Genomic DNA, 25695 nt, shown 5'->3' with positions numbered 1-25695 from the left:
GGCTGCATCCCTCCCCACCAAGATCTTCACCATTATGTAATTAAAAACTAAGTTTAGAAAAGGCATTGAACTCTTGAGTGTTTTGGTTTATTTGGCAAAGTAATAAATACAGTACATTATAGAAGAGTTCAGTACAAGAAAACTTTTCACAACAGACGCAAGATCCAGGGTGTGTCTGTCAGAACTGAATGTTCATTAAGAGGCATTGTGGTTTCAACAAACATCACTCAACTCTCTTTTCTGAAATGACATCAGTACAGAAAAGCTGAGGCATCTGAAACAAGCTACAGATGAAGGTTGACTAACGGTGTGTGGCAAATTAACCCGGGATATGACATCACGTCAACAGATAGCAAATCCCGGGATATGACATCACGTCAACAGATGGCAAGTCACTGGTTACGCAACTTCATCTGGCCTGTTGTGTAAACCTCTGACACTATACAACTTAGGGTTGCATGATGCTGATGTAGAGACGCCTTCAGTGTAATCTCTGTAGGATTGACTGCAGTCTGAATGCTGAGAAGATATCACACAACCAGCTTATACCCTGAGAGGGCGACCATTTCTCTGTGACATCTGTTCGAAGTACACACATGTAAATATACTGTACATATTTAATGGAGACAACAGGAAATGGAAATCAATAAAAGCATGAACCATATTCTCCTCAGAGGGGAAATTGCCATAGCATCTTCTTGGATGTCATGTGTTCCAAGTATCTATTTGATTTTGGTCAGAGCTGCTGCCCTCCTCTCTGTGTTCTGAAACAGGGCTCGGATCAGATTCTTCACCTCGGAACTGGAGAACTCGAGTGCCAGTGGGCCTTTACTGTCAGCCCACCTGTGGAGAGAAGTCACGGGCACATCAACCAATCACACACACAAAACAGTGTGACAGCAAGCAGAGGCCTTTGTTTCAATGATAAAGGAGCACACCACTAACTTTACAGATAAGGGTAAGTTTACTTGTCGTACATGTTAAAACAGTTGCGCAACATCTTTTGTGGCTCTGGACCAGTGATTAATTTTCTTAACACAAAGTCTAATAAAAAAAACATTTGTTGATAATCTATTTTCACAATGAAAAGGAGACTAAAAAGCAACTGGAATGATGATGAAATGTATTATATCTTTGGTTAACAAGTTAAAAACTAAGCAACAATGTAAAAGATGAATGAGTGGGCAGGAAGTCAGTGCCATCTTAATGCAAAGTTAACAACTGACACGGCTCTGTGGAATTAAAAACTGTAATTCCTGATTAGTAAACTGTTAAGAATGATCTATTAATACTTTATCATCAAGTTTCTGCCTTACCTGTCGACAATCTCCTGCAGGTTGGCCCGCAGCACGATGACCAGCTCCTTGAAGGTACTCCACTTCCTCACATAGAGAGGCACTTCCTCCTGATACTTCTTGTTCTTGTTTTCCTCCGCCAGAGGGATGAAGACCAGCGGACCTTCCTCGATGATGGTTTGGCACAGAGTGTGGAGGTGCTCCCCATCCTCAGAGGAAATATCCTGCAGACAGTTAAGTAGGCAATAAAATCCTATTTGATCATCAAAAATTTAATAATGTACACCGAGTGATCACCTTCATTCTTATTAAGACTGTTTTTTTTTACTCTTTTCTTTTTTATTTAAGAGATTCATTACTGTTCATGTGTTTGTGTTGTGGGAATGTACATTACACTTAATTTGTCATTTCAGCCAATGTAGTACATGTAATTTCACCCTCAGAGGTGTTCAATGGGCGGCTCAGAAGATATTTTAGTTACAAATTCCCAATTCCTCACTGTGAATGGATATATTGTACATTTCCAACATTTCTAAAATCACTTTTACGGATACCCTGTTTTTTAATTTTTGTTATGTCCAGTGACACCTCTACACTGGTATAGGACACGTGCTACATTTATGTAGAGGCACTGGGATGGAAAAAAAGAGACAAACCTCTAGCATCATGATTTTGGCAATGACCTCTGTGATGGCTGTGTTGAGGAGGTTGCCCATGGCTTTACAATAGATGCTGACCGGTAGAACATCCTGCCACACTGTACCCAACTGTTTCAACTGATGAATCACCTGTAGTCGAGCAAACAGGTGAATGGTGTATGTGAAAACAACACAAATGAAGGAATGAATAATAATAATAATAATGATAATAAACACTGGTAAGACTTGATGATAAGCTTCCTCACTAGGTCCTAACAAATATTTTCTCAAGTCTGAAATGCCCCTAAAACAACAAAATTTGCAACTTAATTACTAGTTAAAGAGTTACAGCCACATTTTTCTGACATGCCCACATAATATTTTCAAATCCTTTCCTCTCACCTGTCTGACTGCTTTGCTAGCTGCTATGTAATTATCTTCATCATCCAGGTTACAGAAGTTGTGAGCGGTAGAAAGTCTCTCCAGCAGCTCGGCTCTCTGGACATTCAGCTGTGCTAAGAAGCACTGGGCACCTAAAGGAAAATGTGTGGACCATCAATCTACGCAGGACATTTTAATGAAATCCAACAAGTAGCTTTAGAGATACCTTGTCATAGACAGAAGGGGTTTTCAAGGGGGTCAATAAAATCATTAGGTTTCAGCTCCCAACAAACATCAATTTCAGCAGCAAGCACAGTTGTAGGAGTGTTTACCCAGTTTTCTGAATCCAGGCACCATGTCGACAAATGTTGCAACGCCCTCACTGAGGGGCTGTGGCAAGTGAGCTTGGAAATGGTGGCCCAGGGTGAGCAGGTGGTGGGCCAGGTACATGCAGTTATTGTGCTGGATGGCGGCTAGGTGAGGGAACTTGAGCAGGTTCTCCCTGAACAGAATAGCAGAGAAACAACAGAATCATTCACAGCTGTAGGTGAAATGTGTAGGTTTGGTCTGCTATGTGTTATGTGATGGGAAGATCCTTACTTGTGATATGTTGGTACAACATCATGGAACAGCTGGAAAATATTTCTCACAGTGAAGAAGAGTTGCAACGCACTGAAAAGAAAAAAGACTGATTAGATTTCACATTTACTCAGTCATGATGTTCTGACCAAAAAGCCTCAAAAAATTCATTGGTGCCATGTTGATAGGACTTTTCTATTATTTTTTTCTGAATGTGAAGGTCACTGCCTTCCTCATAATAATCAGTTCAGCTATACTGACTTGTGTAGCTTCAGTGTTTTATGAGTGTAGAGCAATAATCCTATGGGACAAAGAATCTCTACATGAAGAAAAAGGTGTATCAATTCACATAAGAATAAATAATGCTGAAACTTCACATCATATGAAATTACTGTCTTAGTTGTCCCATTTAGGCAAACTCTATGCAGACAGGCAAACTTGACTCATAGCTCAAAACAAAAGACAGTAAGGTCTCTGAACACCGTAACATACCACTGTGTGGAGCTTCCAACGGCCTCACACAGGGTGCTGAGTGCCAGCTCCATCAGCTGCTGCACCGACTCACTGATGCGACAGGCTGGGAGACGCAGACTCCACGCAGACAGCTGCTTTGTGTTCTCCATTGTCATCCCCTCCTTTGTGGTCTCTTGCTTCACCTTCGCTGCTGAACTTGGAGCAGGCAGCTTAGGGAGACGCAGCTTGGAGTATGGTGTGATCTAAGAGAGGGCAGATTGGAACAAATGAAAGCAATTAAATAAGGAGACAAAAATCAGCATCAGGAGATTTTGGGAAACACCTCATGTAAAGCTGGACTATGCCATGTCCAATCTAGTTCAATCTAATCTGCTAACAGCACCCCGACAGCTAAATGCATGCTCAATTTCTCATCTTCAATTTTAGTTTACAGCAACTGCATCAATCACCCGACTCCAGTGCATTCACTCTGACGCTCAGACAGCTTGAGCCTGCACATACTTTGACAGTGTTGTGCATCTTGGAGGTCATGAGTTTGCGAGCTGTCACGATGACATCCTTGCATTTCTTGGTGGCAAAGTGACAGTTGACATCCCTGGCATATTTGAGAAGGTCTGTGGAATCACCCTGCAGATACTGCATTTCCACTAGAGACTTCTCAAACTCCTCCGTTTCCTTGATCACCTTGAACATGCACAAAAAATATGTATTCAGTTTAAATGCAACACTCATCAGTGGCCAGAACTACTACATTAATCTAAGAACAGCAAGACAGAGAGACCACTTTTGTCTATATGTGAGCCTTAAGAACTGCTCACAAATTGAACTGGTAACAGCTGTATACTTTCAGTTTGTGGCATAATATCATAATACTATACAAAGTGCCTTCAGGTCCATACAGTGTTGTATTTCTCCAGCTGGGTGCTGTTTGTGGGGATAGAGTAGAGCAGACACTCGTGGATGATGCACTGACAAATCTCCTCCCAAATCAGCTCCCCCAAGATCGCCGAGAGCTTTTTGTCACCAATGGACACATCTGAAAAATAACAGTACAATGTGTAATATCTCAACAGTGTTCACAGTTTATCCATACGATAAAAATATCTCTTGCTGATTAAATCTTATATTCCACGTCAGTACTAATAACACTATCTGTACTTCAGAGTTGTTCTTCTGCTGACTTTCTACTAGTTCTTTTGATGTGACTGGTGATGACTCATGAAGTCATGATCAAGATCTAAAACACACTCACAGTGAGCAACCTTAGAGCGCTACCACTTGCACACAGTAGCAATGTTAAATACGACGCTGAGGCTCCGAAGTGTGGCTCGCATCTTTACAGCAGTTTCCACTGAACCTTCATATTATTTTCTGAGAATCATGTGATCGATGATGAACGAGGCCTTAGTTTCTTGAAGAGTTACATGAGTGTTTGAAATTCAGTTCTTTGACAGAAGGACCAAGATATCTAAACCTTTTGTCATTTTTGTGATGGCCGATTGGTTTGCACAAAGTGCAAAGGCTTTCTGCTAAGTTCAGTACTGAGGATTTTTAATAGTGTTTAATTCAACTCTTGACAGTGAGAGTACAAAATCTTCTCCTGTTTGGGAGGATTTTGAGTTACACAAGTACATTAAATTGCTGCAACGTGTCTATAACACTTGCACAACGGCAGTGGGACAAGTGATTATGATCATCACTTTTAACAGAAGGGGGTCACTAGTGAACTTTGAATAAAATGACGCTTTAAGTAATCAATCTCCTGGCAGTACAATGAACTGCAAAGCATCACTATGAAAGCCTGGTATGGTTGTCACCGACATACGGACCCAGCCATACTGTACCTAGCAGGTGTGAGTGCAGTGTCTTGAGCACCAGGAGCAGTTTGCTGTAGACCTGTGAAGGAGTGGATCGCTCTTCATGGCTCTCCTCCAAACACTGTAGGGCCAGGACGGTTCCCTCACCCTGCTGCTCTGTTACATACACTGACAGTGATGGGTACATCACCAGTGGCTTCAGCATGTTCTTCAACAGTACTTGACCTGAACAACAGAACAGAAATGAGAACTGAGCAGGTTGTGACCTTGGACACACTGTGCTTCACAGCTACACTGTTCCCTGTGGTGCACATATTAAATGAAATCAAATAAAGTGTCTGAAAGGTATGAAAATATATTTTAATGGACAATAATAATACTGCATATTTAACAGGAAGGAGTGTTGCTTGTTCTTACTGAAGAGTTTGATCTTGTGCTGAAGGTCTCCCTGGATGGCCAGTGCTTGTAGGACACAGTGGAGCAAAGCAGATGGCTTTGATTCACTGTCCTTACTGCCATCATAGGTCAGGTTCAGCTCCACCTTTAGGAAGGACTCCAGACCTGCAGGTTCTAGTGGTACAAATAAAACACTTCTGGATAGGTTTGCTATCATGTTTTTAAATACACAGAACAAGAAATGCTAAATAAATAAATTAAAAAAAGAAAGACCAGTTTATAAATGCATCTATTTTGCACAAGGTGGTGGTGGTGGGGAATCCTGAAAATGTTTAGCACATTTTTGAGGCTATGACTGGAATTAATGTGGTTGATGGATGAAGGCAAGAACTGGACTGGTTTGCTGCACAATCCTCTGTATGATCAGTGTCACATGTATACAGCCATGTACTGAAGAAAAACAATGCTAAGTGAGGTCTCCTGTATCTTTAAGACAAAAATGAACACTGCTGCATTTGAGAAGCATAGCGTATTTTGTTACACTATGTAGTAAAAAGTTTGTACGCAGCAGTGTGTGGTATAGAGTTTACTTCATATAGACATATCAAAAAAATGTAAACCAGTTTTCTGAGGATGTCTTACCCTTTGAGGTTGGTAATCTCCAAATGACGAGGCGCTTCCACTCATCTCCCAGGTGGTAAATTAAGTTTTCTCTCTGCACTGTCAACTCAGAACCAAGAGCACCGAGCAGTGGCAGCTGGGAAGTCTTCCAACCCTTTAGTGAATCCACACTGGTCCTTGCCTGCAAGATACCCATAAATCTGTACATTAAATTTACGCTTAAACTGACCTGAAACCAGGTTACTGTGAATACATTCATGGACCAGTTTCCCCTCCCTCCCTAGACCCCATTTTAAGAAGTAGAATGCTGATTTTAACTGTATAAATGCTTGTCTATACAGAAGACTAGTCACTACGAGTAACACATATAAACACACAGTGATCCACAAGAAGTTACACAAATCTCATTACACCGCCCTATTTTGTGAAATTATTTACATGTAGCTTGGATTCTGTGTCCTGTTTACTGCCCTTTCAGCTTGCTTTCGGCATGAGTAAGCCAACTCATGCCGAAAGCAAACTGACAGGGCATCTTTTTCCTGTTACAGCTATTCTTCAGAGTTTTTGCCAACAAGTTAAAGCTACTTTTCAGGATCATTTCTGCTTTATACTGGGCACTGATAATTAATTTAATCACAAAAGGTCTCTTGGTGAGGTTGTTATAATTTCAGGTGTATTATAGGTGTAGCTGACAGCCTGCCTGAAGATATTTACTTTACATACAGACGGTTCAGTTTTCAGTGAAGTGCCCAGTGCTAGCAGAGTAGAGATGCTGTCGTGTGAACATAATGTAAGCAACTCTCTTACCCTTTCCAGGTGGTTGGCTGCCTCAACATATTTCTTTTCTTGTAAAGCTTTGCTGAACTCCTCCATTGCATTGTGAAACTGACACACAGAGAAGATATGACATCCACACAAACATTCAGAAGTGTAAGTTGTGAATGATTCCACTATCAAAGTCATCATACCAATTCAGTTTGTTTTGTAGTATACTACAGACAGTAACTTTTAGTATGACCTCCTTATGGAAATAACTATATAAATGACAATATTTTTTGACAAAAAAATGAGATTAGCATTCTCATAACTTTAAAGATATAGAAAAGCCAGCTTATTTTTATATACAATATGTTCCTAATTTGGGTATAGGAGCACTGTGGAGAACCACTGGCCCTATTTACATATTACATTATATTTGATTTAATAAATCACAGTGTTGACGTACTTCTTTAAGGTGTCCTAGCATTGTTATGATGACAGTATTTTTCGCGAGCTGCTGCTTCAGCTTTTCATACTCAGCAACAGCCACGTGGATGCTTTGCTGCACCTGTGTGTATATACAAAAACACCAAACAGTTAAAAAACTAAAGCACTGCTGTAAATCTGACCCAAAAAGACCTAATCTCAACCTGCTCTGTGAGCAGAGCTAGCTTAAGTAGCGCTTTAATTTCTAAGCAGCGTCACACATACCTCATTCTCAATGCAACTTTTAAGGGCATCCATTTCTCTGGAGACCTCATCAACCTGTACCATTAGCTCCTCAGATCCTTGTAGACTAGGAAGAAAGTCAGCATACTTCTTGTTTATCATGTCACATACTTCTTCCTAGAAAAAGAAAACGTGAGGAAAAGATTTAATAGAAAAACTGTCATGAGATATTGATTTTGCTTTTATCTCAGATAATTTTTTTGCTGTGTTCAGTTATGGGTGTATATTAAAATTCTCATTCACTTTATAAAACAGTAACTCATGTTAATATACTACAGGTATTAATTATTCAAGTTTGTACTCATGATCACTTTACACATCAAATCAAATCAATTCAATTCAATTGTATTTGTATAGCGCCTAATCACTACAAAAGTCATCTCAGGACACTTTACAAAGTAAGGTCTAGACCTTACTGTTATCAATATTATTACATAGGGAAAACCCAACAAATCCCCCTTGAGCAAGCACTTGGCGACAGTGGGGAGGAAAAACTCCCTTTAACGGAAGAAACCTCCGACAGACCCCGGCTCTTGGTGGGCGGCCTTCTGCCTTGACCGGTTGGGGTGAGTGGATAGAGGAGAGACAAAAGAAGAAAAGCAACAAGACACAACAAACAAACAATCAAACACATGCCTGAAGGTGGAACCTGAAAAATGTTTTGCTTTAAGACTGACTTGCACAACTGACAATTTTATGTTGATCAATCATTCCAGCAGTTCTACTACTACTGTCCATAAATTAAATTTATTTTGACCCTAAAATCAAGCCCAGCTGTCGTCTAATGCCTAAACATTCTTGAAAGCTATTTTTCCCAGTTCTCTCAACCAGGAACTCAGAGAGACGAGGCGGTCCAAGTGGATACAAAAAACTGTGCTGGTTTATTCAAAGGATCACAGGCAAAATTAACATTACATGTCCAGGAATCTTCCACCTCCAATACTGCGCGCAGGCAGATGAAGAATAAAAGACCCCGAACCCAACAGGCCTGTACATTATATCTGGTTTGGGCTAACCCCATTCTACACAGCGAGGTCAAACCGTGGCGTCACCCGATATGCCAGCTTTACAGCTGACCGTAGCAGTAGTCAAAACATGGAGAAGATCAATGTGTGTGAGTGTTGATTATGTGGTGTGTATCTAAGAGCATACAGGACATTCAGGGACATGACCTGACATTAAGCCTAGGACGATATTATGATTAAGATTACGGCTAAACATATCATAATAATAACAATAATCATCCTGTCTGCTGACAGTCAAACTTTTCTATCTAGTTATCCTTGACCATATGCACCCTGCAAAAAACTCATGAGAATGACTAAGCATTTAACAGCCTACCTAGACATCCTGTCTCCACTAAACATTTCTAATACAGCAAGTATCTAACCGATATCTATCTGACTAAAAAAATACCTAACATACTGTATATACTTTTAAGTTTAATACAATACAAATGCTGAATATTGTTATAATATATATTAGGTATATAAGTAGCAATTGAGATTTATTTAAAGGATTAATAAACAAGAAATTGCAAATGACACAATAACAATGTCTTTGCATTCTATCATTTGTGTGTAGCTTAATGGAGCCACATAGTCACCATATGGCTAGCTAACAGTCTTGCGAAAGAAAATGCATTTAACTCGTTTTAAATTAAACTAGCTGGGGGTATCGTTCAGTATCACTGGCGTGGCTAACTTAAAGCTGTTCCGTAAAATGTAGCTAGCGTTACTCAAAGAACCAATGATGCTGGATCAATTTCAATGTTAGCGCTAACAGCTAAGGCTAGTTTAAACTTTACTTAGCGTAGCTAATGCTATGCTACGAAGTGGATTACCTTCGTATCTTCCACTTTGCGCGACATTTTGCTTATTTTAGTGGACAGATCTTCTTTCTCCAGTTTGCCAGAGCTGGCGAGCACTTCAGTCACAAATGACGCCATGGTGAAGTAATATAATATTTTACAAAAGTGTGACAGATCAGCAGCACAAACAACTCCAAACCCGCCAGGCAGTCTGATTGGTTCCCAGATTCTAGCGACTGAATTCTCTACAAACCCTTCTTCTTCTTCGTTTCTTTTATTTTGTGACAAATTACTACTATACCAAACCATTACCGTCACTAACTGTTAGGAGAGTGTATAACCTTCCTGTAGGTTGCTGAATTCTGCTGGATATAGACACTTCATAACAAAAGGTCTGACTCCCACAAAGGCCACAAACAAAAAAGTGTGGCAAGAAAAATAATAAATAGAAATAATAATGAAATCGGAAGGCAGTAGTGTAAAGTACAAAAGCATGTTTTATAGATACAGAATTGGTAGGGAAGAAATCATTGGACTGCTACCTGTTGGAGGCAAAAGGGCTCGGTCATACACATGATAAAATAAAATAAAACCCAGTTGTGGAAGAAGTACTCAGATCTTGTGCATTATATTAACAATCAAAACTCCAGACTCCCGTAATACTGTTATAGAAGCCAATTTCTAAAAAATAAATAAATAAATACATTGGAATAATATCAGGAATTTAAACAATTATTTTCGCTAATCATAACTTTATGTAAACTATTACTTTTTTAAGCTAGATCATAGGCTAAAGGTCAAAATAATTGGGCTATGTCATAATCTTGAGACTGTCTGAGCAGGCCAGGACAGGAGGACAGATAAAGGCACACATTTGAGTAGCTGGATGCCTCGGCTCCTCTGAAACTGATGGACAAGTTGCAGAAAATTATATATCCATTCATCGGCTAATCATTTAATCAACTTGTTGTTTCAGAAGGATGTTTCTTGGATTTAATTTCTTATGAGCATCCTGACCAAATATTGTATTACCAAAGAGAGTTTTATCCTCTTGAGATTTCTGTCAAAATACTACTCTGTACTCCAGCTCAATAGATGGCGATATCGCTATTGTCAACCGAACGAAGAAGAATTATCTGCATCTCTATGGCAACGAAAGGCATCTGTTTGCCGTGATTGGCTTTAAGCTCGTTAGCTTTTCACTGCAGATCGTACCACCTACAGTATACTTCTTTGCTGTTACTCTTGTCCGTTATTTGCAAACGCTGAGGCGGTTGGCTAATAAACTATAAGCTGCTGAGAGTCTGTAAAGGACTAAACTAATAAAAACAGCTAGCCTATATGCTAACACTAGCTAACGAAAAGTGCTAGCGTTAGCTAGTACAAAACCGATAGCGATTTGCAACTGTTAAATGATACTAAATATTCATGGCAGACGATTGGAACACAGATACTGGAGAAGCTGTGTATCGGTCTCGGGATGCAGTGAAAAACCTGAGAGTAAGGTAAGTAACTAAAAGTAACGTTATCATTACAAAGCTGCAAACATTACGCAAAGTATGGGCTCGGGACACTTGAAGTTTCACCATGCTCTCTATTTGTTCCTCTCCTTAAGGGTGCGTATAGAAAGAGTGACCTCCACAACAGCTCTCTCTCAGCACCTCCAGCAGCAAGTTCTGTCCCAGCAAGACAGAGGAGCCATTGAATTGGAAACCCTCACCTCACAAGGCAACACAGGTAATGTTGCTTCTACTGCAGGGAGATGGATTGATGGCAGTGTTAATTTTCATGGGAAATATGCTGCTGAACAGTCACAGTTTGAGTTACTTACCCATATTTCACATATGCTTTTGTAATGGATGTAATGTAATAGGATATTATGGTTTTAAATATTAGGTGAGAGAGCCATGACAAATCTGATAGGCACTAATGTTACTGGCAACTAACAATGATTATTTTTCAGTTTATAAGAAGCTGTACTTCTTACTCAAAACACAGTATGTCTTGGCTGTGCATATTATAGACTATTTGGCCTACTTTTGGTGGAGACTTTGGAAATGCCCTTACAAGTTGTGATCCACAGGAAAACAAAAATTGTCAAATCTTTCTAAGGCATCTTGACATATTTTATCTTTGAATATTTAACATGCATTGAAGTTACACTGTTTTGTCAGGTTTCCTCAGGTGTCAGAAAGTATAATATACAATCACACCAGAATGGGTGAATGTAACAGACATATAACTTGTGTTTATACATGCACACATGTTTAGGGTGGATGTGTCCATCAGAGTATATTTTAATAAGTTGACATTTCTGTTACTCTGCCACCAGGTCATAATGAGGAGGAGCTCGTGGTGGGCTGGCAGGAGAAACTCTTTAGTCAGGTAAAACTTTGACTGTGTAATATCCTCATCACACAGCATGTTGAACCTATATTGCTTGGAGTGTTTTAAATTAAAAACAAAACAAGTCAGAGGCCAAGAGTTAAGCCAGTTTTGCAATTATTACTTGTCCTTGTAAGACTCAAAATTTATATCTGTAGACCCTGTTTATGAACTTTACCTCTTCATCATCACATCGCCCTGTCTGTGGTTGTAGTATGAGATGGACCTATTCCAGAATGAGGCAGTATGTCAAACCCCTCTGGACCGTCAGTACCACACAGAAGTCAAGGCCCTGAACAGGGGCAAGGGCCGACGAAATCTCAGGATTTTCACATACACGGATCATGACCGCTACACCAACTGTCTTGCATACCAACAACTGGTAGGTCACGTTGCAGCCTACAGTGTCACTACCATCATCCGATAATTCACATTACAGCATTATAGTTTTATATACAAAACAGGTCAAAGTCAATCTTAATAGGATTAATTAGAGACAAAGTGAATAAGCAAATTTATTGGAGTGTTAACCTACCCTGTTTGTGGTCTCCTTCTCCAAGCCCACAAACCCCATTGACTAACTGGGTTATTAGATTTGACTCATTTGGGTGTTCAGTCATTTTAGTCAGTGTTGTTGAATTTGTGATAGCTTCTGGAAAGTTTATCTTGTTTGACCTTGGTGTTATATTGTATATGAACCAGACGTTTCTCCGCAGTTCCAGTGAAAGTTCTGTCACTGCAAAACGAAGTAGCTGTACCTATTATATTACACTTATTCCAGTGTAGCCTTCCTTTGTGAAAATTTCTGTGAAACCACAAAGTCTGTAGTTGTGTTTCTAAGTTGCTTCTTGTTTTTGATCCTTAAAGCAGCACTCCACTGATATATTGACTACAGCTAAATCCAACCCCACCTTTCTGGCTGAAAGGATGGCCAGCATGAGACACAGACGGCAGGATAGACACACCATGTAGGTGAAACACCAGCTCACTCCATGAAGCATACAATACTTGCATTGTGGAAATGCAATGGATTTAGGATTACATTACATAAAGAAGGATATTAATTCACAAAGACAAGGATTATAATGTGGTATGGTGTATTTTCCAGGGATAGTAGTGTATCTAAGTCAAAAATCATCAACTGGGAGCCCACAGAGGAGTTTGTGAAGAGCAGTCATGTAGTGAATAATGCTATGCAGACCATGCATATCATGGGAGACCTGGGCCCCCCTGGAAGGTAAGACCATAACCATGAAGACCCAGTTTATGTCCAGTTCAGTCTTTATTTGATTTGCTTTGGAAAATTTGCAAGCATGGCATAAAAAAAAGATTCATCTGTAAGTCCCACTGGTCAGTGTCCACCTGGTATTAATATGATCTGTATCTGGATGTGTTATCTGGATGATGGCATCTTATCAGAGGCCTATGGGTGTGCACCTGGTATTAATAAATATCTTGTAAACAAATATATCACCCCTGTCATTGTGGACACAGGGACACAAGTCTTGCAGCTTACCAATCCAAGGAATAGTTTCCTGTTTTCAAATTTCACTGACAGCATAAATGAACATCTACATGTGGATGTTTTGTTGTAATTTTCTTTCTCTATATTTACATTGTCAGGCTGGGGCAGAAGGAGAATGAGTGCTTGCTGGTAACAATAAAAACAGACAGCAATGGAACAGTCATTGTGAAACCTGACTTCAATAAAGGCAGAGAGCCCTACAGGTAAGTTTACAGCCTCAGTAGAGCCATAGTAGCTAAAGTATTGACTGATATATTGTCATATCAACATGTTTTAAAACAAGTGTATGATAAAGCTGTACTCTGCCATACCAGCAGCTAAAAGACCCCTGCTTTGGTCCAGACTGAAATATATTGATAAATCTTAGATGGACTGTGATGAAACAAAAAACGAAGTTTTGTTTATCATTAGGATAAAGGAATATATATTTGTTTAATTAATCAAAAGAAAGCCAATATAGTGTGTGTGCTGCTGAGCAGGATTGTAACAGAGGGGGAAAAGAAAGAGGTTTGGCGTCTTACTGTGGAGAATGTATCCAAAGCCATGAAACCAGATGATAAGGACAGGGAGCAGAAGATATACAAAGATGTAAGTTCATCTTCATCACCTTTTCTTTAGGACCAGAGTAGAACTGGAGAATATAGCTTTAAATGTTCACTGGTTGATTATGGAGTTACAGTAAACAACATGTACTGTGACATTGATATAGTATCTACTTCTCTGTTTCTAGCTGCATGCAAGGCACAAGGATTACCTCAATAGCCTCCTTGGACAGGACTTTGAAATGGTACGTCATTTAATAATGCCCACTGTACTTTCCCAGAGCCCAAAGTTACAGATGCTATGTACTACAATTTGAATGCTTTTCCCAAAACCCAAAGATATTTAGTTTATCATAACAAAAAGCCATGAGTCCTCACATTGGAGGTGTAGCCAACAAATATTTGGTATTTCTACTTGGCTGGATGACTGAAATGAGTGATCAAATACTGTATTAACACTAGATTAAAATCAAAATGATCTGGTTAACAGTTTTGATGTTGGTCCACAATTAGCAAAGGCTTATAACTAGATGTCTTTCCATTAGCCTCCTGCAGGTATTCTGCGCTACCTGATGAACGGAGAGATAGGTGAGTAGGATGGCTATGCTCACATTCTGCGTTTCTAAATCAACAGTCTTTGGCAATGATATCTTCTTCCTCCTCTCTACCCAGTCTCAGCTGAAGGCTTTGAATATGATAACTTATACATCCACTTCTTCATGGAACTGCCCAACAGTGAGTCACATACGGTGTATGGCTTTATTCACACTGTGCTGTTGAGACCTAAATCAGTTAAACTAAATGGAATTTACCATTTCACCTTCTATTATTCTTGTTTGTGAAAGACTGGTCCAGTTTGCCTTTCCAGTCACTCTCTGGAGTTACCCAGACCTGCCGGACCAAAACATTAGGAAGGGTGTGTATACTGTAAAAGAAACTACTGAATGATCTCAGTGTGTCTCTACTGAGATTTGTCAAACCTTCAACATCCTCTCTGCCAACAGGAAAACGTAGCTTTCTTCAGTTACCCCTTCAGCTTTGAAGCTTTCTACATGAGTGAAAAAGAGAGTGAGGGTTAGTATCAGCCATGGAATACGGTGTTTAAAGTATTTGTTGCACGCGTATAAAATGCTAGCAGTTTGTTTATTTGAATGATTATTGATTACTGCACATGCCAAATGTCAATGTGCGAGTTATCAATGTGACGATTCGCTGTGGCGACCCCTAAACGGGAAAAAGCCGAAAGTGACTTTCTATTGATTACTGCAAGATTTGACTGATACATGAGTTTTCTCCTTATTTCAGAATCACTTCTCCAGTGGCCAGTGCTCTACTTCAAGGTTCTTTCTCTGGACTTCTGGCAGCGCTATCGAACTGAAGGCTATGGCTATCTGCTTTTTCCTACCATACCTGGTAGGCTTTGGGGTTAAAATTAGGGTTGCATTCAACAGTTGTTCTTGCTATCTCATTATTATTATTGCTGAAGAGTTTTCCAGTCAGTTGATTAATTTTATCATTAGCCTTGTTTGCCCACATTTTATGATGTGTGTGTATATGCTTGTGTATACTAGGTAAACATATAGTAACATGCCATACGTGGAGACCCCTTCAGACAGGGACAGTCTCTGCACTGAGACGCTTCTTTATTGGAGGTTCTCCGGAGCTTGAAGACTTCAGCTATGTCAGAATACCAGGAACCTTTAAGGTAGGATGTAGCCTCTGTGGAAGCTCTCTGGAGGTGAAAAGTGAATATGTATAGCTGGAACTCTTTTTTTTTTGCTATTTCTTTTCAAAGATGCACAGCTGATTCTGCTTCAGTTGATTGTACTGTGAGGATATAGAATATTTGTGTTTTGAATTGTATTTTTATAATTAGATTTAGTCTTTTTATAATTGCACCAATTGCATTAATGTTTTATATTAGTGCTAAATGGAAACCAAAAGTAGGATCACACTTGACTAAGTTACCTAAAATGAGTTTCCTTGTAAATAACCACATTACATTCATTTTTATCACAAAGATACAGTGTCGTGTTTTGATGTACATTTTCATCCTGATTCATTTGCAAGGCCAGTTTTGTGAATATTTTGGAAACTGCATTACTTATGTCCATGTTCATGCTGTGTTAATAATGATTTTTTTTTATTTATACTTCCACATGTGGCTGTAGGGAGAGAGGCTGAGTCGCTTTGGCTTTTACACTGAAACCACAGGAAGCGTCACTTTTAACCTGCACTGTATTCAGCAATCAAGGTAAGCCATGTTTGAGTCAATCCAGATCTAAAGGAAAAAGGATTGCTGTGCTCTGAATCTACAAGTTAAAAATGTGTTATTGTGTCCAGTAGCCTTATGCACAGTGTTTAATCTACAGTATCCTATTGGGTTCCAGCACCGCAGTGAATTATTTAGCTACAGCTACATCTGACTCTGTGAACTTAGCCAACCAGACCAATATACTGTACACTGTTATCATTTTTCACATGGTACAGTGCAAACATCAGAAGCAAACTCAGGTCATTCACTTGGTCAGAGATGTATATGGATGGATTATGAGATAACTGGCCCCTGGGTACAAACATGTAAAAGGCCCCCACACCTCCTACAGTATAAAAGCAAATAATTTTGTTACTATTTGAAGTCACGTTTTCTATAGTCATACATTTTTTGCAGTTGCAGTTGTTTTCATCTCCTTTTAGTTGTTTTGTGTCTCTTTATAGTTGTATTGCAATAATTTGTTTGTTTTGCATCTACCTTTACTCATTTTTGCATCTCTTTGTAGTTGTTTGATTGACTTTCCACATATATTTTCAATATTAACAGTCACTTTATACAGAGGCTCCCCAGGAGTCCCCTGACCCCTGGGTCAGTGCTCAGTAGGCCTCTTTAGTAATCCATCAATGGAGACCTATCACTCTTGAATTGAACATTGTACACTTTTAACCCAGTTTTGAACCCAAATTCCTGGTGTTTTTTAATGAGATTTTGGTGTTACAATGTGGCAATGGTATGCTTACCACGATTCTTACATTTACAGCATCTTTGTCACATAGCAGTTCAGCAATCTAAGGTTCAAGCATCCTATTTGTAAATTTTGAGAGCTACAGGCAGTTCAAGCTTCCTTCTGCTAATAATTTTCCACCACAGGGTATTTGTGTATGCTATTTCAATGTAATATTTCATTTATCATCATTCATACATTTATAATATTAAATGTTTTCAGTATAATTGCTGAATGTGTGGTTTATTATATATTATGTTGTGTATATTGCAGGGCCTTTGTTGATGCCACCATGTTGAAGAAAAGGAGGCAGAGGGTTTTTGAACAGCTGGGAGGATTTAGTCAGGAAGGAGCTGTCTGCAGCATCCTGGGTAATCACATTCAAAATTACTTATTCTGTATTGCATGTAGCTTAATTTCTAGGTTTAAAGGATAAGGCTGGTAATTTTCTGGCATTTTGGTTATTCTTCACAAATCCCATACAGAGACTAAAACCAGCAGTGAATTTCATGTACTCATTTTAATGTCTGTAACTCCACACCCTGGTTTAGCTAATTCCACTGTGTTGGCGACCTCTACTGTGGTTCAAGAACTATTAAAGACACACCAGTAATCCACACCACTGCACTGGGTGATGTTTTTTTTTTTTACTCACATTATACATGGGGTACATCCATACACTAAAATCATCCATTACTTCATACAGTCTCTGAAGTAAGGAAGAGCCAGCTGCTCCTGCATGTGATCTGTTGCCACCACACTGCTAGCCTCTCACACTAAGTACCCCAAATTTATTGTTGGTTTTTGTCTCTGTGGGGTTTGTTGAAAATAACCAAAACAGAAAATCACCAGCCTTATCCTTTAAAGATCTGTTTAGAGGCCAAGTTGAGTGGGAGGTCAGTTTGTATTGAGTATGTATTGTTTATTGAGTTTTTTTTCCTTTGTCAGAGGCCTTCCAGAGGGCCAGAAGAAAGATGCAAGAGGCTCGAGAAAGTCTTCCAAGAGACCTCATCAACGCCACCTCCCAGCTCCAAATGGAATCCTCTGCATAGGTCTGAAGAACATAATAAGACTGTCATTCTCTCAAATACTGTATATTTAAGTGCCCAAATGGTTTCAACATACCGCTTGGAGGTTTAGAATCAAGGTGACATAACCAGCAAGTATGAGTTGCCATTTAAAATATTACTGTTTTTTTTTTTTTTGCAGATAAGACTATGATGTACAGTAACAAGTCACAGAAAAGAAAACAATGTCTGGGTGCTAATTATTCTTTGTAAAGACAGCTAACATATTTGGAGGGGTAATAATTGGGATAAAATATGGATGGTAAAGCAGCAAAGCCAGTGTGCCTATGACGAATGGCATCACCATGCACCATATTCAGTGGACAATTACTTTATTAAATTGTCTCATTTGAGTTATAGACAGTGATTCTTGAAAAAGCTGATATAACAGAAAATGTGTTTTCTATAGTTTATTTTAAACAGTATCATTTCTTGTAACCTTTTATAAGTTATACATAACACTGGTTTATGTATTTTTCTTTGTGTCTATAGCAGGTGCAATTCAACTTTCATGCAAACTTTGACTTTATATGTTTTGTATACATACTGAAAGTTAAGTTCCATATAAAATTTGTGCACACAAAAAACAGTGTGTGGTGTGGATGGCAGTGATTAAGGCTGTGGGTCAAAAGGGTCTACCCTATTATCAATAACTGTGACAGTAAGAAGTATTTGAGTCTATGAGGAACATCATTCGATTTCTGGAGTGCAGGTTAGTATATGCTGTATGCAGCCAAATGCTACCAGAGCAGTCAACAGGTTTTCCATGTAATCTACTGTTCAATACTAAACCCCTAGCTCAAACAAAAAAGATGGCCTAACAAAAGTCATGCTTCCACAGCACATACAGTACAAAGGATGTACTAGCTGAAAAGTTCCACGTGTTGCATTTTGTGCCGTCACTTATCATTAAATGCAGAAAACATTTTTTGGCTAGAATGTAATATACAGTATATTTGTAACATAAAATGTGCCATGACCCACAATTGCACATTTTGTGCTGTTTTTCTTACCCAAGATTGAACCTAGAATATGTGAAATTCTCCCTCATAACATACATGAATATATACATACAATATACATGAATATATATAAAAGCATTAAAGTGCCCAACACTATATAAAGTTGTTACTACACCATTTAAATGTTACATCTTAAGGCATCAATAATTAGGGTCATCAATCATTAGAAATGACCCAACCAAATCTTTATTCTTGTGCTACATTCACAACTATGGGAAACTGTGGAGTCATAAATAGTCACGCCCGAGATCCGATGTACATACCTGTAAATTTCACTTTAAAAATTAGCACGTGTATCGATTTTATTTAACTTGTGAAATTACACTAAAGTGGAAATATTGATAGGTCTACATCTGAAATCAACTACCTAATCGTCGGTAAGTGGGAGAAGTGGCTGCTCATGGTGGCTTAGCTGTGTGTGATGTGTCGCCGTTCCATTGCGTTCATTCTGTTTGCCATTTTCGCTATTCACAGATCTAAACCATATCAGTCTATAAAGCACTGGGTCGGTCTGTGGCACGGTATATTCTGGTATACACCGGGTATGCACTACTTCCTTAGAGGTTCAACTCAAGAGGGAAGTTATCCAATATCCGAAGGCAGTGAACGTTCCATCGCAATCCTTATTCTCCATCTTTCTCCAACCAGGCGAGGGACCAGCCTGTGGTATTACCCACTATAATATTTCCCCGGTGATATAAACTCAGTCGGGTATAGAAAATATTTTACAAGATTTCTATCACGTTATTGTTATTTCGTGTGGTTTTATATGGCATTTTGCTGGTTTGTACGCCACCTAAATTAACGTTAACAGCTCCTGTCAGCAGCAATGGAAAATGGGCCGGCGGTCACTTTTTAATTTTGATGTTAGATTACCGTTAATGCCATAGTAGTCACACCGGACTGGTTGCTGATCTTGGTGCCTCTATAGTTGATAGGGCTTGTAGTTTGTTATTAGCTAGCTAGCATTTCTATTCGTGAGTTAGCGTTAGCGATTACCATTAAACGGATTCATTTAGCATGCAGCAAACAGGCTAACATTAGCAACGTGAGACTGCTGTGGTTCTGTCTAACTTGATTTCTGAGCAAGATCAAACGTTGTCACATCCAGGGACACATTACCTTAACGTTAAATGTCAGGTCTAGTATAGGCTTAACAATAGTATTAACGTTAACAATTGACATAAAAGACACAGCTAATTGGTATGATAGCTATGTAACGTAAGGTAACGCAAGCTAGCACTAGGAAGAGAAGGGAAGGACAGTAAAACCCAAGTGAATTAAGAAATGAACTCTCATTCAGTGCTAATTCTTTTACCGAGGGGGTGAATCTGTGTATTTCTTCTGTACAGACTCAAAAGACTACAGTCATGACGGACTCTAAATATTTCACAACAAATAAAAAGGGTAAGTAAGGAAGGCAGTGGTGCTGAAAAATCTGACCAGCTCTTTATACAATGCTGTTATCTGTCATTTCAGTCTGTCAAGCAAAGAGTTTCCTTTAACTTCCACTTCAAGTAACTTTAAGCTCAGAAAAATCAAACTGGACAGTAGGTAACACTTCGTGATTCTTCTTCCAGGGGAGATCTTTGAACTGAAAGCAGAGCTGAACAATGAGAAGAAGGAGAAGAGAAAAGAGGCAGTGAAGAAGGTCATTGCAGCCATGACTGTTGGCAAGGATGTCAGGTGCAGTAGGAAATTTTATCTGTGACATAAACCACATAATTCCAGAAATGATCATCTGTGACATGTCCAGCAAATTATAACAAGAGCAAACTTTAATTTCTTAGTTGATAGTGTGATTGCTATGTAGCTGGAGTTAATCTTAAGACACAGAGAAAAGGGTAATGTTGTAGCAATTGACAGTTCAGGAAATGATTGTTTCAGTACCTCTCAGGGCTCACCAGCAGTGCCATTAATTGACTAGTTGAACATATTAGTCAGTACAGTAGAAATGCAAGGAAGAAAACAGTACCTCTGAGAGATTATGTTTTGGTCAGTAGGGTGACTTGCATATTATGTTGTTCATGATGTAAATATAAGATGCAAGAAATAGCTTTATTGCAAACTTTGACCAAGGCCTTTTGCTTTGCCATCAGTTCTTTGTTCCCAGATGTGGTCAACTGCATGCAGACTGACAACCTGGAGCTGAAGAAGTTGGTCTACCTGTACTTAATGAATTACGCCAAGAGTCAGCCTGATATGGCCATCATGGCTGTAAACAGCTTTGTCAAGGCAAGGCCCTAAAATAACTTTTGTTTTTTCAGCTGTGTATAATACTGCCAGGGTATCCTGGACAGGCACATCTGCACTAAGGTACATAAATTAACAAAAAATGTTTTCCATCCAGGCTCAAATGAGTAAAGATGTGTTTTCAAATTTAACTGGCATAATGTGGACATGACACCAAAGGTCTGGAGTTTTAAGGTTTTACAATTTCTTTTAGTTATAGAAAGGTATACAATTTGAGCCACGGTGGGAACTACATGTCAGCTATTTTGATTAAGACCATAACTGCCTTCCAGGACTGTGAGGACCCAAACCCTCTGATCCGAGCTCTAGCTGTTCGCACCATGGGCTGCATCCGGGTGGACAAGATTACTGAATACCTGTGTGAGCCATTGAGGAAGTGTCTGAAGGACGAGGACCCATATGTGAGGAAGACGGCAGCTGTTTGTGTGGCTAAACTTCACGACATCAATGCCCAGATGGTGGAGGACCAAGGCTTCTTGGATTCTCTCAGAGATCTCATTGCCGACTCCAATCCCATGGTAGGTGTCAGGTTGGTGATGGAAACCTGGGCTTTCATTTCATGCATAGAATTCCACAAGTTTGAGTAAAATTTTGGCATCTATGTGCGTTCTCTGCTCTTCAACACAACCCAGCCAAATAAAGGGAAACAGTCAGCTAAATGCAGGTATTTCCTGGATTAGGTGGTTCTTAGACAAGGCTTAGCTGTGTTCTGTAGCCAGTTGTTTGTCACTCGCCTTTGTTGCTTTCAAGAATTTACAGAAGCAGATGATTCCCCAAAAAATTGGTTAGCAGAGGTGGTATGCACAGTATATACTGTATATCACCAGCTGAAATACTCAGTAAGTTGTGCACCAAGCTGTTATCAATCAATCTTCTGGTGTCACCTGCAGAGAGAGCTTGACATACCATAGTGTGTCTTTTCATCAGTTTAGTTACTGACAGTATAAAGATGAGCCTCACTCATTAAATACTGTACATGGTCTTTATTGTGTAATGTAACAGCTCTGCTATTTTTGCCTGAAGAGTTCTTCTTATATTTAGTTAAAGCATTCACTGAATCACTGTGGCTTTACAGTGAATATGATGATGAAACCCCCATGGTATAATAGTTAGACTAATCATTTAAAGTTCTCACAACAGAATATTTCTGATTTTAGGTTGTGGCCAATGCAGTTGCTGCCTTGTCAGAGATCAGTGAGTCTCACCCCAACAGCAACCTGCTGGACCTCAACCCCCAGAACATCAACAAGCTACTGACAGCTCTCAATGAGTGCACAGAGTGGGGACAGATCTTCATCCTGGACTGCCTGTCCAACTACAACCCCAAGGATGAGCGTGAGGCCCAAAGGTAGTGATCATAGTGACAGAATAAAATGCAATTAAATGTACCTAGTTCATTTTCCTTTACATACTCTCACCTTTTTCTTTTTCAAAGCATATGTGAGCGTGTCACTCCCCGGCTGTCTCACGCCAACTCAGCAGTGGTGCTGTCTGCTGTCAAGGTGCTGATGAAGTTCTTAGAGCTGTTGCCCAAGGACTCCGACTACTACAACACATTATTGAAGAAGCTATCCCCACCACTGGTCACCCTGCTCTCTGGAGAGCCTGAGGTCCAGTATGTGGCTCTGAGGAACATTAACCTCATTGTCCAGAAAAGGTGTGTGATCACAAAGACCATGTTTTATTTTTAGCTGCAGGTGAATTTATGTTGCTACCCCTGATATCCTGTATTGGTCTGAATATATTCTATAAAATACAGCCTGTTTTGGGCTCAGCACCAACACAATATTTTTTTTTGTATAATTGGGTTTAATAGATACTGCGCAGATGCACAGGTAAAAATTTGGAAACCTAGCAGCATGAGAGCTACACACACCCAATAATACAACATCGCTCCTTTTATTTCACAGGTAATTTTGACAAAGAATAACCTTTGTCATATATTCAGGCCAATAACATAGTGTAATTATGTTTTTAAAAACATCTTTTTGAATACAATCACACCCAAATTCCCGTGTAATGGTTTCCTTTTCGATGTTTGGATCACATGTTTTTGGATCTTCCTCCATTTAATGTGCATTGTATTGATGTGTGTAGGCCTGAGATCCTGAAGCAGGAGATCAAGGTGTTCTTCGTCAAGTACAATGACCCTATCTATGTGAAACTGGAGAAACTGGACATCATGATCCGTTTGGCATCTCAGGCCAACATTGCCCAGGTACTTCACATGAACTATGTGGTAACTCTGTATAGACAATAATTTTGCTGCAAAGTGGTTTTGTTTTTGTTTTTTTTTTCTTGGGTATTCTTTTCCAGTTATGGCTTATAGTAACACAATTGCAGGGAGAGAAATGTGTTGAATTTCAGAATATTTGGCCTTTCAGAACTTGAAAGATAGTGTATGTGATTTCAACACTGAGCCTTTGTGTGTATACTCTGTACCACTGTGTACAGTACACTTTGAAATGGAATGGACCAGATTCATAGATTACCTTTTTATTGTGTTGATCCTGTTGTTTGTTGTTAATAAAAAGGTCATGCTAAACTGTATAACTGTAATAACATCAACCTGGAACAAAATCAGTAAAACTGAATCACAGCTAAAATATCTGTTAAATACTGTATGTGTGTGGGGTGTTGTACTACATTCACTATATGTCACCGCTGTTCTGTCACTGTAAGGTGCTCGCTGAGCTGAAGGAATATGCCACAGAGGTGGATGTTGATTTTGTGCGCAAGGCTGTACGAGCAATTGGACGCTGTGCTATCAAAGTGGAGGTAAGAAATGGTATCATTCATCTGGACAGACTCAGCTACTGAGAAGTGTTGATTAGATTTGCCAGGTCTCTTCTGGCCTAGCTGAAAATACCAGCACCCTTAGTGAATTATACATTCAAACTAACTGGTCAGTTAATGATATTTTCACTGCAGGCCACCAGCAGTGACAAGCAGCTCTTTAGACTAGATGCTCTATTGTTTTTGTTTGTTTGATATTAGGAATTGCAGCTTTAATGAATTCCTCTGTATGAAGAGTCACTTCAGGCCAGTGTAAACGAATGAAATAGGTTGTGTTTGAATTTTTGTGACAGTTTTTCCCCAAGTAATGTTGCCATGGTACCTCTGTCCTGTTCTCCAGCAATCTGCTGAGCGCTGTGTCAGCACCCTGCTGGACCTGATCCAGACCAAGGTCAACTACGTGGTTCAGGAGGCTATTGTGGTCATCAGGGACATCTTCCGGAAGTACCCAAACAAGTATGTTTTCCACTGAAATGTTCAGCACAAAGCAACCAACTAACCAGTCCTTAACATATATTTGTTTGTTGACATATTACCTCTGAGACTGTGCAGCTCACATATGTCCATTCATTACATACTGGATAACTAGTCAGTCTTTCAACGCAGTCTGATGTTTTTTTTTTTTTTCTCATGCCATCTAACATGTCTGTTTGGACTTGACCAGCAATCACATTACACATTCCAGCACTTTACTGCAGATGCTAGCCTTTATTTCCATAAAGCTTTTATTAGACATTATACACTTAATGCTGCTTGTAAAGAGACACTGGTGTTCTTTAGGTATGAAAGCATCATTGCCACCCTGTGTGAGAATCTGGACTCTCTGGATGAGCCCGATGCTCGTGCTGCCATGATCTGGATTGTCGGCGAGTATGCCGAGAGGATCGACAATGCTGATGAGTTGCTAGAGAGCTTCCTTGAAGGCTTCCATGATGAGAGCACTCAGGTAGGTTCATACTGGAATCCTCATTTTGTAGCACAAGTATTTTTTCCACAGACAAAAAGATGTTTCAGAGTATATCCTTGTATAAAGGATAATTTGGGTTATGATGGTCTTATTATTATTATGTAGACAGTTTCTGTCAGTTATAATAACCTTGTACTTATCAAGCTAAATGAGATCTGAGAACATGACAGCATTGCTCAAAATATGTGTGACTAGGCAAGAAACAACAGCAGTTCAACCTTCAGACAGAATGTGATTGAGACAACATTTGGATTTTGGAGTTAAAAGTAACTACATGGGGAAAACAAATCATAATATCGGATGACATTTAATCATAGCAAAACTGTGGTAAATTAATAATAGTAATAATCTCGTTATACAGGAAATCAGTGCATAAAACTACAGAAAGTATGGTAGGTCAAAATTAAGCAAGAAAGTTGGTCTTCCTGTTGAAATCATGCCCTGTTAAACAGCTAGATTGCCAACTACACGCCCAAGTGATATGATCCATTTCTCTTTTTGTGTAGCACACAGTGGAGCATGTACGCTGGTTTTCCTCTGTTTATTATAGGTCTGTCTGTAGTCATTATCAGCTGGGTGCCGCTGGTTCCATACGGATCCAGCCAGGTTTTCATGGCAGCGCCGAAAAAAAATGTCCCGC

At 39.4% G+C, this 25695-nt stretch overlaps 3 protein-coding genes across 9 annotated transcripts in view; 2 read left to right on the top strand and 1 right to left on the bottom strand.

Moving 5' to 3' along the window:
• Nucleotides 1–371: 371 nt before the first annotated feature.
• On the bottom strand, nt 372–9756 carry zw10 (zw10 kinetochore protein). The gene is made up of 16 exons (XM_020598653.1): nt 9533–9756; nt 7672–7806; nt 7427–7528; nt 7009–7086; nt 6223–6382; nt 5602–5754; nt 5212–5409; nt 4267–4403; nt 3869–4051; nt 3386–3609; nt 2915–2986; nt 2647–2816; nt 2336–2466; nt 1952–2083; nt 1317–1519; nt 372–843 (listed from the first exon to the last, which is right to left on the bottom strand). The coding sequence occupies exons 1-16, from the start codon at nt 9635–9637 to the stop codon at nt 723–725; spliced, it is 2304 nt and encodes a 767-aa protein (XP_020454309.1). The 5' UTR covers nt 9638–9756; the 3' UTR covers nt 372–722.
• An 875-nt stretch (nt 9757–10631) lies between these two features.
• mks1 (MKS transition zone complex subunit 1) lies at nt 10632–20431 on the top strand. Of its 3 annotated transcripts, none has more exons than XM_020598556.1 (19): nt 10633–11004; nt 11115–11236; nt 11832–11884; nt 12099–12266; nt 12752–12852; nt 12993–13121; nt 13508–13612; nt 13889–13997; nt 14140–14196; nt 14497–14539; nt 14624–14686; nt 14797–14867; nt 14956–15025; nt 15257–15364; nt 15523–15656; nt 16123–16205; nt 17224–17321; nt 17899–18002; nt 20392–20431. In XM_020598556.1, the coding sequence occupies exons 1-18, from the start codon at nt 10928–10930 to the stop codon at nt 18000–18002; spliced, it is 1695 nt and encodes a 564-aa protein (XP_020454212.1). In that variant the 5' UTR covers nt 10633–10927; the 3' UTR covers nt 20392–20431. The 3 variants fall into 3 exon arrangements, with proteins under 3 accessions (XP_020454213.1, XP_020454212.1, XP_020454211.1); XM_020598555.1 differs by lacking the exon at nt 20392–20431 and adding an exon at nt 18160–18996; XM_020598557.1 differs by lacking the exon at nt 20392–20431 and having other exon boundaries at nt 10632–11004; nt 12755–12852; nt 17899–18996.
• ap2b1 (adaptor related protein complex 2 subunit beta 1) overlaps nt 19540–25695 on the top strand; it is a 12933-nt gene continuing 6777 nt past the window's right edge. Inside the window, exons 1-11 of one of the 5 annotated variants that reach the window (XM_020598551.1) lie at nt 19540–19702; nt 20392–20446; nt 20620–20725; nt 21139–21274; nt 21565–21810; nt 22450–22640; nt 22728–22949; nt 23390–23510; nt 23975–24070; nt 24429–24544; nt 24869–25034. In XM_020598551.1, coding sequence (XP_020454207.1) covers nt 20410–20446; nt 20620–20725; nt 21139–21274; nt 21565–21810; nt 22450–22640; nt 22728–22949; nt 23390–23510; nt 23975–24070; nt 24429–24544; nt 24869–25034 — 1437 coding nt within the window. In that variant the 5' untranslated portion in view covers nt 19540–19702; nt 20392–20409. Of the gene's footprint in view, nt 19751–19920; nt 20088–20155; nt 20175–20391; nt 20447–20619; nt 20726–21138; nt 21275–21564; nt 21811–22449; nt 22641–22727; nt 22950–23389; nt 23511–23974; nt 24071–24428; nt 24545–24868; nt 25035–25695 lie in introns of those variants that run through there. The other 4 variants (XM_020598550.1, XM_020598549.1, XM_020598552.1 and 1 more) reach the window with 4 other exon arrangements.

This window comes from Monopterus albus, unplaced genomic scaffold, assembly GCF_001952655.1.
Source record: "Monopterus albus unplaced genomic scaffold, M_albus_1.0 scaffold38.1, whole genome shotgun sequence".
NCBI lineage: Eukaryota > Metazoa > Chordata > Actinopteri > Synbranchiformes > Synbranchidae > Monopterus > Monopterus albus.
This window is presented reverse-complemented; position numbering and strand designations above follow the sequence as displayed.